Source organism: Citrus sinensis, chromosome 8, assembly GCF_022201045.2.
Source record: "Citrus sinensis cultivar Valencia sweet orange chromosome 8, DVS_A1.0, whole genome shotgun sequence".
In the NCBI taxonomy this organism is placed as follows: Eukaryota; Viridiplantae; Streptophyta; class Magnoliopsida; order Sapindales; family Rutaceae; genus Citrus; species Citrus sinensis.
The window spans coordinates 27,175,535-27,191,433 of record NC_068563.1 but is presented as its reverse complement, the minus strand read 5'-3'; the positions used below and the strand labels follow the sequence as shown (position 1 = coordinate 27,191,433).

Below are 15,899 nucleotides of genomic sequence, written 5' to 3'. Positions count from 1 at the left end.
TTTCTGTGGCGTGAATGTTTTGATATTACTTCTTTGCTTAGGTCTACAAAAACTTAAAGAAAAATAAGAACCGATTAGCCAAATGAAATATTAAAGAATATGCCGTACTAGTGTTATTATCATTATATAGTGGGACTGATCGGAGAAAAAAGACTCCGACATAATTTCATTTGAGCACATAATATAACAAGTTTTTATATTCTTTCTTCCCAACTATGAATGAATAATTAGATAAAAACTCGTTCAAGATTTCACTAAAATTGGATATATTCATAAACAGATAATGTCCTCAATAATAAATAAATCTATTCAAATACAATAAACAATAAATAATTAAATCAATAAAATTCTAATAGCCGAAGAAGATCACAAAAGAAAGCTACAATATCAAGGATTTTGATTCTCATCATCTGGTCTGTAAAGTTTTACTGTTCGTAAGTTTATTGGTTGTTGTGGTCTTGCATTAGTACCCGAGTCATCATGCACTGCTACTCGAAGTAATTTAACTTGTTCTCTTGTTACCGTCCTTACCTGATAATAAATTTGATGATGATGAGTTATAATCAATAAACAATTAAATAAGAAAGTTAATATTGACAACAAATTATTTTTTTTTTATGATCGTAATAAATTTAATATTAATGTAGGAAATTGTACCTTTCTAACAATGGTCCAAATTACATTTTCAGTGCAAGGAGGAGTAGTAAGAGAACCAATATATCTGTAATATTTTCTGCTGCCTAGCTTTATGCCCCTTGGATCGATCACCCCCACTACTGTTTCCCTTTCATTTGAACCAGCAATTTGTCTTAAATGATCCGATATCTGATAAATAAATGACACGCATATGAGAATAAAAGATAAAGAAAAATTAATAGGATATTTTGGCACCAGAGCTAGAGCCCCAAGTCGATTATAATTCAGGAAAGACAAAGCTTTCTAAGGAAATGGACTAAACTTCATATAGACCCATATAGATATTTTATTCTTCCCTTGCTTCTTCAAGTGTTTAGTTTCTTCATTTTGGCCCTCATTGACCTAAAACATGATTTTACGACCGACAAGAGGTCCGAGTTTTGCACCCAGTTCATATAAATGGAAAGACAATTTTAATTTCTAACCATGCTATGCTTTAACAAAATAATAATAATAATGTCCGAAATTACCGATGCTAATAGAGAATCAGGTCTTCCAATCTTGTACATGATCCCCACCACTGCAATTTTCCCATCTTGGCTCTCATGAACCATGTGAGCCTCCAAAGCAAATCTGCAATTTTAAAGTAAATAAATAAATAAAGAAGAAAATTAATCTCCCAGTTTAATGTATGATTAGTTGATGCATCGCTAATTGAAGGGGAAAGATGAAAAAAAAAATGCAGTACCTCTCGCCATCGATGGTGTGCTCAGAAGGAGAGTGCCAGTGGCACTGTTTCAGTACATACTCGGTTCCATTTATCAAAAGAGTCCCGGCACCGCCATGCCATTGCAACTGCATCCGCAAATAATTCAAAAACATATAAAAAAATATTAACCAATGAAGCTAGCTAGCCACTGAAAAATAATAATAATATTGAATTTCTTTTTCCTTTTTTTCTTCATTTATTATTACAATTTTATTTTTTAAAATTTCTATTACCATCATATCATGGCCTCTGTTCTTGAGGGTGGCATAAGATGGCTTGTAACTTCTTTTAAGCCTTCCTAAATGGGAAACAACTTGAACTCTTTCATTCAAAAGATCAATGGGAGACTGCATTGTTCCTTTTTTGCAAGCACTCCATTCCTTGTGAAGCTCTCCCCATTTAGATGGCCCACGCTGTCCTTCTTCTTCATAATTGAACTCCTTTTCATCATCTGCACCACGCTTGCATGCATTAGATTAATTAAATACACAAATCACCAAGAGCAAGAATTACTTACCCTAGCTAGGGTTTAACGGAAGAATCTTGAATGCTCTTAGTGTATATGCTTTTATTCTAATCTGATTAGCTGAGAGATACACATGCAATGATTCATCGAGCAAAGAATAAGAAAACATTTTTGGATTTTACAATAACAAATGTCCAGCGTGTTTTGGTTTATTTATGAAACAAGAAATACTGTTTTAACATTAGAAAATGTTCAAGATCTTGATTGATTAAATTATAGAAAACCATATTGCCTATAATAGTTACTTGGCACCTACAAAATGATTAAGAAAGGTTTGTTCAAAAGTTGCATTGTTTGATAGGAATTGTGTGAAAAACAAGTGAGAAAATGTAGAAGTTGCAAATTCTTACCAGCTTCTTGAGACAGTGCTGGGCATGAAAGCAAAAGAAGAACCAAAAAGAAACAACTCAACAAGAGCTGGGTTGCAAGTTTCTCCATTTTCTTTTATTTGCGTTGCTTTCCAATACTTAACACATATGTCGATCAGTTGGCATCCATCTTATCAGCTTCTGTGCTTATATAGCCTCCATTTGCAATATGAATGCACAAAATTCGTCATTATTATATAATCCAAAAGAAATTTCTAAGTAATTCTTTTCAAAACAATACCATGTTTGTCTAGCAAGTTTGAACAGAACAAGAAAGCGGTAAGAAGCCTCTATGTTTACCATCTTATAATTTTCTTGCCACGTAAGCCACATTAAAATAGCATATTTGAGAAGAAAAACTTGTGTCATTTGGTGTTATTTATTTATTTATTCTTCCATTAGTATGTCCTTTCAAATGACTAATGTCTTCGATGACGAATCTACCAGCTGGTTGAATAAAGCAAGTAAGCAACAATAATAGAAGATTAATTTGGCTTTAATCAATTTGTTTGCACTGGGGGGGGGGGGGGGGGGGGGTTACTTTCCATCCTATAATAAAAATAAGGTAAATTAAAGAGTTGGTAATTTGAAGGAAATTAGTGTCTAGTCGGCAAACATTATTGATCATTTTAAAATCATAATCAATAGTTAGTGGAAAGTGATTTAAAATTGAATAGACAGATAGCGACTACAAATACAATTTCGACAACAATACATCACAAACCTAATTGATTAAATTCACTATTTTCTAGATCAAAGACAAATTAAAAAAAAAAAACCCCCAAATTATTGAAGTATTGATCGATTTGTCTTCTTTAATTCATTTAGGCATTCGAATCATACTAAATCAAAATTATTGATGAATATGCCTTAGTCGATTGGCATTATTAAAGCGAAAAATGTGATAAGTAATACCTACCTTTTGTTTAGGTAAAGAGAAATGGATGGGAGGAGGGTTTGATTTAATTTGTTAATTGTTTTATATGTGGACAAAACCGAAAGATAATACAGGACGTGCGGGGCATACGTAATTAATGATCAAATAATTAACCCACATAGGGCATCATATTAAATAAGTCAAAGATTTTGCACTTTTTTGAAATCTAAACCGTTGACTGTGAGTCAGAAAAATTGAACACGGCAACAGACTGTCAATTCGACTTCCCATGCCAGATCGATATATTGCAATTGTTTTATGAACCGTACGGTGGATTTCTCATGAACCAGATAATTTTGATGTTGGAGGGAAGGTCTGGCTAGAACGTCCAATACGTTGGTAGATGAGCGTCAAGTCTGGCGACATGCGACATGATTTTATGAGAATTTGAAATTCTTTTGTTCTTCTTTTTTGACTAAATGAGAATTGAAAATTAAGTAACACGAAGGAAAGATTTGACAAATCGGCCACACAAAGAATTTGGGACGCTCGCAATCTTTTTTTTTTTTAATTACATATGTAGAATACGGCTATTTAATTTGCCTCCTACACGGATATCTTTACCAAATGTGGAAGCTTCTATATCATTTTTCGAATTTTCTTTTTATTAAAAAAAAAAGTCATTTGGGCTTTATCTCAATGGTGAACCATTATTCTCAAAGTTAAGAGGGATTATGAGGGTAGTCTTATACTCAATTTTCCTCAATTAAAGAAAAATTATGTGGAATTAATTTGTAAGTCTTTCTCCCTTACAAAATATGAGTGAAGTAGAGACATTATTGTCTTTGAGAGTCATATGTCTGAATATATATTTCATAGAATTAATGTAATAATGTAAGTCTCAAGTTATATATCTGATTGTAAATATCAATGTAATGTCTGCTCTAATAGCAGTTGTAAATATTTATATAATACAGTAATCTGATGTGTAATTAGTATTAAAAAAATAAGGTGAGAAAAGCCCAAATGATCAACACAAAATTTATTAATCAACCCTATTATTGATTGTGGAAAAGATTCTCAACCAAACCTTTATTTAAAGGAAAAAAAAAGTTATTTGAAGGGATATCTAATCAACGGACAATAAATCCTTATTATTATTCTACATTTATGTTCCCCCAACTAACAAAAGATATGACAATACAATCTTATTCTTATATTCATAAAATGTTTTTTAAAGATTGAATAATGATAATTTAGGAGTTATTAAATAATGATAATTTAGGAGTTATCAAATCGTATTTGAGCTTATTTCAGTTTTTATTTTTATTTTAGTTGGTTTTATCTCATTAAACTTATTATTTGAGATTGTATTTCTCATCGACTAAACATCATATTTGTCTTCTATTATTAGTTTAATTTCGGGTGATTATAATGTCGTTTGTTTATTTATATGAAATCTAAATAGATCTGAATTAGCATGAAATCTGAATAGAACTAGATATTGAATCTGAATGATTTTTTTTTTTTTGTCTAAATTACTGAAAACAAATATTAAGTTTTTTTTTAACTTAAAAAATTTAAAAACTAATATTTTACATATGTGTCCTTACAAGTTATAGATGTTAAACAAAAAATAAATATCTCAAAGAACTTAAATAAAATAATATATTATCATAATATAAATCATATTCAAGCGAATACAACATTTTATATTCTAAATTAGTATATGTCAATCAACTTTATCATAGTTCATAATGTTTTTGTATGAAAAAATATTCATAAAAATTATGAAAATAAATAATGTTAATTTTTTTTAAAAAAATACAAAAATAATAATAGTCTACCACTATATTATCACAGGTTATACAACTGGGTAATAATGCTAATTATTAAATTTTATTTAGGTAAGGATTAAAATTAATTAATTAGATAGGGATATTTGGTGAATATCTTTTAATGATATCATTCAATTTTTTTAGATTAAGTAAAAGGCCAAAAAAATTGGTTTAATAACTTAATGACTTCATGACTAAAATTTTTTATTAATTTGAAAAAAAACAAATTTAATGATTTAACTAATTGAAATTAAGTCAACTAAGTCATTAAATTTAAAAAAAAAAAAAAACAGCCGCTACGAATGCAAAGCATATTCACAATCAATTGAAGTGCACCCAAGAAACAAGTATTACTGATCATCATGAATCGTGATTAATTTAACTTCAACTTCGATCGAAAATTTTAATTTTTTCTTATTGCACAATGGAAGTAATTTTAGGCATAATTGCATGTGCAATCTTGTCAAAGCTGTTAAGCCTTTAGCATCACAAATTGTTTTTATATAATAAAATGGGGTAAATGCTTTTTTAACTCTTACAAACAAAGCCAAATACTCATTTATCTCTTTATTTTTTAATATTAACCAAAACACCCCTTGTTGTTACTTTTGTTGCTGTTAAATATAACTTTTTAAGGATGAAATAATATTTCATTTTAAAAAAGAGTAAAACAGCATTTTTGTCTAAAACAACTTAAAATTTTAAATGAATTTGATGTGGAGCAGGTGAGAAATAGGTGATAATATATTAGTAGATTCGAATTGACCTTTTGAGTAATGTTTTAAAATATAGTGACCAATTAGATAATTAATTCAAACTGTAGGGATTCAAAGAGTACTTACCATTGAACACATAATAAAAAATGTTTTTACAGATAATTTAATTCAACTCAACATTAATTTAATCCATTAGTTACACCTAACTTGAATATCTAGATGCCCTCTGTTAATCATTAAATAATTTGTCAACACAATCACATTCTGGTATTGGAAGTTAATTATGTTAATTTGAACTTTTACTTTGAACGCTGTTAATTATTAAAGAATTTGACATGACAATCACATTCTGGTATTAAAAGTTAATGATGTTAATTTGAACTTTTACTTTGAATTCGCGAAATGGTATAAGTGCTGATGCATCTGTATTACTGTATATATGGACGACCACCGTACCATTTGAATACTCCAAAACGTTCTTACAATGATGTAATAGAGGAAGGCTTAATTAATTTGTTCATTAAGTTTTACCAGTCTTAATTCCTACTTTTGAAATGCTCTATAAAATTCGAATTGAAATACAATTAATAATCATCTCCAGAGTTCTTGAATCTTTCTTGTTAACCTCAAAAAGCAGTTCAATGAATCTGAAGAGAATTATTAATTCATGCCATTTCGATCTTGATTCTTAATGACCTAAAAGAACTTTCGAGTTTAATTTATTTCTGATGTATGTATGGATAACACGTAATTTCTTACACAATATTTTACGCAGTACCTTGACCGTTAGACCACAGCTCCTTCAAGGGTTAAGATTGAAGACTGAAGTTATCACGATTATATGAGACTAAATAGTATAAGCTTTCCCATAATTACTTTCAACACGCTGGAAAAAAATGTAAAAAGGAACCCAAAAAACAAAATTGAAAGTCAACGATTTCGATTATATATATATATATATAGTTAAATAGGAGAGTGGCATTCGGCGGCATGAATTTTAACAACGTTGTTGAATTTTAAGAATGACCACAAAGACATATTTACACACTTCAATTTGAACCCAAGGTAGATGGACTAAACAAGATTACGGAGTACTTTTAGAGCCTCACCTACCCACCCCACACAAAACGGTCATAACTCCTAATTAACGATTTGAATTTTGAAGCATTTGCCTTTCTTGTTTGTCCTTGATAAATTTCAATGCGTTTCTAGTTTTGGATACTTGTTTGAATATATTTTTCTTAATTGAAATCATCAATTGATTGAATATCCCGAGGATTTTGTTGAACTAACAACAGCCAATTTTGAAACGATTTGGTTTGCTCAAAGCCTGATTCATCTAATTTGTTGGATAATTGGGTCGGCCGAATGCCAATACATCCACATAATTTATATTTCATGTACGATATCATTTTAACCTAAAATATATGTGTTATAAAATTATTTTTTATTAGATCACGTATTTATTAATGGTCTTTTTGCTCAGTGAGAGAGCTCTTACACTTATAATAATGAGAGTAAGGGTTCAAGCTTTTATAAAAATATTATAGGGGTTAGTTTCAATTCTCTACAAAGGTTCGAACTTTCATAAAAGTGCTATGGGGTTAATTTCAATCATTTTTTTATAAGATTAGTTTAAGTCCTCCTTCAATTATCAATTGTATAATATAATCCAGGTAGCGCTTCAAAAGATCAATGTACACGCCATGAGAACCCCATGAGAACATCCAAGTTATATAATCTATTTGTAAATATCAATTGTAATATCTGATATAATATCATTTCGCCTTTAGTTATCAATTGTATAATATAATCTAGGTAGTTCTTCAGAAAATCAATGTACACGCCATGAGAACGTCCCGGTTGTATAATATATTTGTAAATATCAATTGTAATGTCTGATATAATATCAGTAATAGATTTGTATGACAATATTAAAAAAAAATCATATAACTTTAAAATTTTGATTTTTACCCCCAAATTTATATAGGTTGTATTGTATTAGACTTAGTTTGGTCCATAGAACTTTACCATTGTGACATTTTTATCCATCAGATTAGACTTAGTTTGGTCTATAGAACTTTACCATTGTGACATTTTTATCCATCAGATTTTTTCCCCTCTAACTTCTCGTGTATGATCTATTAGCTGAATAATCTGACATCAACTAATAATAGATCTTGGGCCAATTAGATAAGTATAAGGCACCTCTAGTTTATGAACTATATTTTGATTATGAGTTAAGTTTAAGGACTTTTATTTAGTCAAAATTCAAAGAAAGTTTGGATACATAATAACAATATACGCCCACTCTTCTATTGGATTCTTATTGCAATTATATTTACTCTTATAGGATTGATGGATGAATACACATGATAAAAATCCATTGGATTCTTTAATTTTATTCTATTTTATTAAATAACAATTAGTTAAGACAATAAAATCTCTTGTGTTCAAAATAAAAATATGTAAGATTTATCTCTATTCACGTGAATGGATAGAAAATGATGTCACCATTACACTAAATTAGAAAAAAAAAATACGGGAAGCATTTCAATATCCTTTACTACCATAATTAATGCAAACCATTTACTAGCATTTCGATTGGCGGGTGCAGCCATAATAATTGCGTAAAGAAGCAAAATACATAGAAATCATAATTACGGGCATGATTTCTCTAAACCATGATGTTTTTGCTAGACTTTTGGATCAAACCCAACAGAGAGGCCCAAATGAAGCCCGTTATTATTGTTACTTCGCTCAGCCACTTGACAAACAGTTGAAAGTGACAGCGGTTTGTAGCGGCTAGGATAGAAGGGCATGTAGCTCAGCTGCACAATTACTGTATAAATAATGGCTATAAGGGCCAAGCATAGGTGCATCTCCAACAAGCTTCTCTAATAAAGCAGTACTCGAGCAAGTCTCAAAATTGCAGCTCTACGAATTGAGTCCATCAAGCACCTCAATTAAGTAGTTTCATGTGTCATAACTGCATTAAGATCTTCTGACTCTGTAGTTAAATTTCAAAATAAAAAAAATATGAAAAGAAAAAATTTATCAATTGAGTAGATATAAGTTTGTACAAGAGTTTGTGGCTGTATCATTACTCTATTTATATTGAACAGTTGAAGCGTCATTGAGTTGTCAAATAATCTCACAATTAATTTTAATTTTAATTTTATGGCTAAGGCCATTTAGATATTCTCACTTGGAGTAAATGCTTAATCTTGTGACTAATTTATGAGTTATTTATATTTAATTGTGATTTATTTCACATGTGCTAATTTTATGTTTATTATTTGTAAATTAAGATGATCGTTAAATATCCCCCTGACAGATATAAGAATTAATTACCATGATTTGACATCACAAAGCATTAGAACAGCATCCCCATTGGGGCTAGTTGACTTTCGGCCTGGCAAAATTAACCCATTTGCTAATGTGGAAATTTCCTATTTGTAGTGCTAATTATTTGGACAAAACATTATCAGCACTGGAATGTTAGAATCTCATTCCTAAAATGTATATGTTGACTGTTAATCACATAAATAGTAATATGTCTATATAAAGACTTTATAATTCTCCTTCTTTCCGCACAAAATCATTATTATCAAACTCGTTTTTCTTGATCTCTATTTGGGTAAGTAGTTAAAAAATCATCTAAGTACCCACTGAGTAGTTTTCAAGTAGTTTCATTTAGCTAGCTATATATTCTAGTTCAAAAAGAATAAAAAATTCATTTAAATTTTGCCCACCCCTTCTACCTTTTAAAATATAATTAAATAATAAAGAATAAAAATTATACTTGTATCATTCTTTTCTTGTGGTCTAAATATTTGTTAATTTTTGCTCATATGCTTGCATTAAACTTGAATTTTGTTCAAATTATGTAGCAGTGACGATGAATCAAACGAGTGGAAGAACGAGGATTCTAGGGTTTGCTCTGGCTCTCATGATCGTGAGCTCTTGCATGGCTGCAAACGGAAGGACTTTAAATACCGCAGTCTATAATGAGCAGCAACTCGGCCAAGTACTGGCGGAGTCTCCCAAGAATATTTTGACAGCTAGGTACCCTCCAAGCGATAAGAATGGAGGTGGTTATAACCCTTGAGTCAGGAAAAAGTGAAGGCACGAGGTGGCCCATCCAAAAATGAAAAAATAAGAATAAATAATGTTGAAATTGAAAGCATTACCAAATTCTATGTCGCCCCCCCCCCCCCCCCCCCCCTGGTTTGTAGTTTTTGTATTATGATCCTTATTGTGGGCCCCTCAATTGTAGTGATTGTATATTATAGTAGACTTAAATTTAGGACTTCCCTCGTCAGACTAAAATCTTTGTTTCAGCCTTAATATATATATATATATATACATCTCCAGGTTAGGGGTGTTCCTAGTGGCTAAAACTTTATACTTAAAATTACATGATGTTTTTGTGTGAATTAGTTGATCGAGTAATTATCTTTATCTCTATATTGAGTCTGTACCTTATTACTATATATTTTAAGGATGTCAAGTCAGTTTTGATGTCGATTAATGTAATCATGTATGCTTTTTTCTCTTATATATAAGATTGTAATAACGTTTGTCAAAACTATTAGTTTGCTTGTTTGTATGTTGTATATATTTATAATGTATAATTATAGAAATGTTATTATGATGTAGAATGTAAGTGTTGTTTGATAAAAATAAATAAAGAGAATTATTAATTCATGCCATTTTGATCTTGATTCTTAATGACCAAAACGAACTTTCGAGTTTAATTTATTTCTGATTTATGCATGGATAACACGTAATTTCTTACACAATATTTTACGCAGTACCTTGACCGTTAAACCACAGCTCCTTCAAGACTTAAGACTAAAGTTATCATGATTATATGAGACTAAATAGTATAAGCTTTCCCATAATTACTTTTAACACGCTGGAAAAAATGTAAAAAGGAACACAAAAAAAATTGAAAGTCAACGATTTCGATTTTTTATATACATAGCTAAATAGTAGAGTGGCATTCGGCGGCATGAATCACATACCCAGCTTTTAACGACATTGTTAAATTTTAAGAATGACCACAAAGACATATTTACACTCTTAATTTGAATAATGACTTTTAGAGCCTCACCTTCCCACCCCACACAAAACGGTCATAACTTCTAATTAACGATTCGAAGCATTTGCCTTTCTTGTTTGTCCTTGATAAATTTCAATACGTTTCTAGCTTTGGATAGTTGTTTCAATATATTTTTCTTAATTAAAATTAATCATCAATTGATTGAATATCGCGAGAATGTTGTTGAAGTAACAACAACCAATTTTGAAACGACTTGGTTTGCTCAAAGCTTGATTAATCTAATTTGTTGGATAATTGGGTTGGCGAAAGGTCAATATATCCACATGATTTATATTTCATGACGATATCATTTTAACCTAAAACATATGTATTATTTTTTATTGAATCATATAACTTTATCAATGGCTTTTTGATTTAGTGGGAGAGCTCTTTCACTTGCAATAGTGAGAGTAAATTCAAACTTTTATAAAAGTATTATTGGAATTAGTTTCAATCCCCCACAAGAGTTCGAGTCTCCATAAAATCATTATGAGGTTACTTTCAATCCTCCTTTTTACGGGGTAATCTGTTTGTAAATATCAATTGTAATATCTGATATAATATCAGTAGTAATTTTATATAACAGTACTAAAAATATATATATAACTTTAAAATTTTGATTTTTATCCCCAAATTTATATACATTGTATTGTATTAGACTTAGTTTGGTCCATAGAACTTTACCATTGTGACATTTTTATCCATCATATTTTTTCCCCTCTAACTTCTCGTGTATGATCTATTAGCTGAATAATCTGACATCGACTAATAATAGATCTTGGGCCAATTAGATAAGTATAAGGCACCTCTAGTTTATGAACTATATTTTGATTATGAGTTAAGTTTAAGGACTTTTATTTAGTCAAAATTCAAAGAAAGTTTGGATACATAATAACAATATACACCCACTCCTCTATTAGATTCTTATTGCAATTATATTTACTCTTATAGGATTGATGGATGAATACACATGATAAAAATCTATTGGATTCTTTAATTTTATTCTATTTTATTAAAGAACAATTAGTTAAGACAATAAAATCTCTTGTGTTCAAAATAAAAATATGTAAGATTTATCTCTACTCACGTGAATAGATAGAGAATGATGTCACCATTACACTAAATTAGAAAAAAAAAATACGGGAAGCATTTCAATATCCTTTACTACCATAATTAATGCAAACCATTTACTAGCATTTCGATTGGCGGGTGCAGCCATAATAATTGCGTAAAGAAGCAAAATACATAGAAATCATAATTACGGGCATGATTTCTCTAAACCATGATGTTTTTGCTAGACTTTTGGATCAAACCCAACAGAGAGGCCCAAATGTAGCCCGTTATTATTGTTACTTCGCTCAGCCACTTGAGGAACAAGTGAAAGTGACAGCGGTTTTTAGCGGCTAGGATAGAAGGGCATGTAGCTCAGCTGCACAATTACTGTATAAATAATGGCTATAAGGGCCAAGAATAGGTGCATCTCCAACAAGCTTCTCTAATAAAGCAGTACTCGAGCGAGTCTCAAAATTGCAGCTCTACGAATTGAGTCCATCAAGCACCTCAATTAAGTAGTTACATGTGTCATAACTGCATTCAGATCTTCTGACTCCGTAGTTAAATTTCAAAATGGAAAAAATGTGAAAAGAAAAAATTTATCAATTGAGTAGATATTTATATTGAACAGTTGAAACATAATTGAGTTGTCAAATAATCTCACAATTAATTTTAATTTTAATTTTATGGCTAAGGCCATTTAGATATTCTCATTTGGAGTAAATGCTTAATCTTGTGACTAATTTATGAGTTATTTATATTTAATTGTGATTTATTTCACATGTGCTAATTTTATGTTTATTAATTGTAAATTAAGATGATCGTTAAATATCCCCCAACAGACATAAGAATTAATTACCATGATTTGACATCACAATACATTAGAACCGCATCACAAAGCATTAGCAAATGGGAAAATTAACCCATTTGCTAATGTGGAAAATTCCTATTTATAGTGCTAATCATTTGGACAAAACACTCGAATGGTGGAATCTTATTCCCAAAATGTATATGGTGACTGTTAATCACATAAATAATAACACGTCTATATAAAGATCTTATAATTCTTCTTCCCTCCTTGCAAAATCGTCATTATCAAACTCGTTTCTCTTGATCTCTATTTGGGTAAGTAGTTAAAAAATCATCAAGTACCCACTGAGTAGTTTCAAGTAATTTCATTTACCTAGCTATATATTCTAGTTCAAAAAGAGTTAAAAATTTCATTTAAATTTTGCTCACCCCTTTTACCTTTTAAAATATAATTAAATAATAAAGAATAAAAATTCTATTTGTATCATTCTTTTCTTGTGGTCTAAATATCTGTTAGTTTTTTCTCACATGCATGCATTAAACTTGAATTTTGCTCAAATTATGTAGCAGTGACGATGGATCAAACGAGTGGAAGAACGAGGATTCTAGGGTTTGCTCTGGCTCTCATGATTGTGAGCTCTTGCATGGCTGCAAACGGAAGGACTTTAAATGCCGCAGCCTACAATGAGCAGCAGTTTAGCCGAGTACTGGCGGAGTCTGCCGAGAATATTTTGACATCTGGGTACCCTCCAAGTGACAAGAATAGAAATGGTTATAACCCCGGAGGCGGGAAAAAGTGAAGGCACGAGGTGGCCCATCCAAAAATGAAAAAAATAAGAATATATAATGATGAAATTGAAAACATTACCAAATTCTATGTATAGTTTACGTCTAGGCCCCCCTTGGTTTGTAGTTTTTGTACTATGATCCTTATTGTTGGCCCCTCAATTGTAGTGATTGTATATTATAGTAGACTTAAATTTAGGAACGCCCTCCTCAAACTAAAATCTTTGTTTCAGCCTTAATATATATATATACACCCCCATTTGGTTTATAGTTTTTGTATTATGATCCTTATTGTTGACCCCTCAATTGTACTGATTTTATATTATAGTAGACTTAAAATTTAGGACTTCCCTCCTCAAAATAAAATCTTTGTTTGAGCCTTAACATATATATTTACATCCCCAGGTTAGGGGTGTTCCTAGTGGCTAAAACTTTATACTGAAAATTACATGATGTTCCTCTGAGAATTAAGTTGATTGAGTAGTTATCTTTGTATTGAGTATGTACCATATGATTGTATATTTTAAGTATGTCTTGTCAATCTTGATGTCGTTTAATGCAATAATGTATGTTTTTTCTCTTGTATATAAGATTGTAATAATGTTTGTCGAAACTATTAGTTTGCTTGTTTGTATGTTGTATATATTTATAATGTATAATTATAGAAATGTTTTTATGATAGAAATGTTTTTATGATATAGAATGCAAGTGTTGTTTGATAAAAATAAATAAAGGTAATTAATGCTTACGAATATGAGTAATGTTAGACATTTCAAATTTAATTCTAAATTATATGTCATTAATTAAGTGGTTAGTATTTTTTTACAAGATTCGAGTGAATTAATTATTTTTTTCGTCAACCAATTGATGAACACTAAATCATTTAGGATAATTTTTTAAGATAAAAATTTTGGATGTCTAATACTACTCTACCAATTGATGCATGCTAGCGGCACGTGATAAGAAACCTTTATAAATTGTCACGAATTCATAAAAGCAACCCCAGTCCCCAAAGATAAAGTAGACTGTAGACCACCGTTCGCATTAATTCACTTTAATATTTACTGCTTAGCTCAATTAATTGAATTCCAATTGAAGAGAAGAAATTGTATTAAAAATAGAGGGAGGGAAGCCTGTGATACTACTATAAACAACATACAAGCATCGCAACTTTCATAGGAGAAGACTTTTTGGGCCTGTAAGTGATCCAATCTGTGGCTCAAATCCACAAGCAAAAGGATATATATTATTTATAGCTTGGAGCATTGGCTTGAAATGAAATTGGGGAACAAAAACTTCAATATCAGATATCAATGGTTCAATACAAAACCTTGAATGTTGCCATCGGATTTGGTATTCTCGGAGGATCAGATTTCTCTCAGTTTTTTTTTCTAAATAAAATATGAGTGGGTGATTAGTAATTAATAGATAGCACATGTAAACAAATATTTAATTAAATCTAAACCATACATAATCACTAATAAATGCAGAGCATACAAATTTTGAAAGCTTATAAGAGAGATCATCTCAACCGTTAATCCTAATTCTTTCCTCCACATTTATTGTGTAGAAGTGTGAATATACACGCGCATACAGACACACACATATACACTCACCTATTTCCTACGATAATGCAAGCCATTGACGAGCATTACCATTGGTGGATGCAGCAATAATAATTGCGTACAGAGAAGCAAATATGTGAAATCATAATTACGGGCATGAAATTCAAACCATGTAATGTAAGTCGATTCCTTGGTGATTTGCATTGCCATCCAGTGGTATACCAAGGGATGAAGCCCACTCCATAAGAAAATACTCTTGTATTTATCACATTGACAATGCCGTCTTTTTTATTTTTTTTGGGTTACGGTAAAATTTTGATAAATGAATGCTCCATAAATCAATAATCTTGAACAAATAATAAAATATTTCGGTCTTGACTTAGGTCAGACATGTACTAAATTAATAATCTCGCTAAATGTATAAGATAATAATTTTTTTCAAATCCTTTAGGTTCAATTAAAGTATAAGTTAATAATTAATCGAATGTAAAGATATTAATAACATATAAAAATCATAATATTTAGGACATTGTTTCTTGAAAATTTCAATTTTCTCATCAATTTAGCTCTTTTCTAAAACATGCATCTAATGATTTTAGACTAAAATATTCCTTAATATTTTTTACATAAACATAATAACTTTCAAAATTCATAAATAACTTGGTCAAAGGAACAATACAAAGACCCAGTTAACACATGTAATTAAAAAATAATTGACAAATATTTATTTCTCAGATAAATTCATAATTTATTTATTTATCGAATAAATAAATAACATCGCTAAGATAATTATTTTTCTTAGTCCTAATAATATTATTTTATAGATATTTTATTGTACTGGAAATTGA

At 30.1% G+C, this 15,899-nt stretch overlaps 1 protein-coding gene across 1 annotated transcript; it reads right to left on the bottom strand.

The window, feature by feature from the left end:
* Positions 1–227: 227 nt before the first annotated feature.
* On the bottom strand, positions 228–2,551 carry LOC102630389 (alpha carbonic anhydrase 7-like). Its single transcript, XM_006488576.3, has 6 exons — positions 2,282–2,551; positions 1,639–1,856; positions 1,385–1,491; positions 1,167–1,269; positions 658–825; positions 228–531 (listed from the first exon to the last, which is right to left on the bottom strand). The coding sequence occupies exons 1-6, from the start codon at positions 2,367–2,369 to the stop codon at positions 388–390; spliced, it is 828 nt and encodes a 275-aa protein (XP_006488639.1). The 5' UTR covers positions 2,370–2,551; the 3' UTR covers positions 228–387.
* Positions 2,552–15,899: the final 13,348 nt, after the last annotated feature.

Bases quoted from the DNA above. Each gene is read 5' to 3' on its own strand.
- LOC102630389 (XM_006488576.3), bottom strand. From the start codon at position 2,369: ATGGAGAAACTTGCAACCCAGCTCTTGTTGAGTTGTTTCTTTTTGGTT. The intron at 1,492-1,638 runs GTAATAGAAATT...TTGCGGATGCAG, and splicing joins ACAGAGGCCATGATATGATG to TTGCAATGGCATGGCGGTGC. The intron at 826-1,166 runs GTAATTTCGGAC...TTTATTTATCAG, and splicing joins CTGATTCTCTATTAGCATCG to ATATCGGATCATTTAAGACA.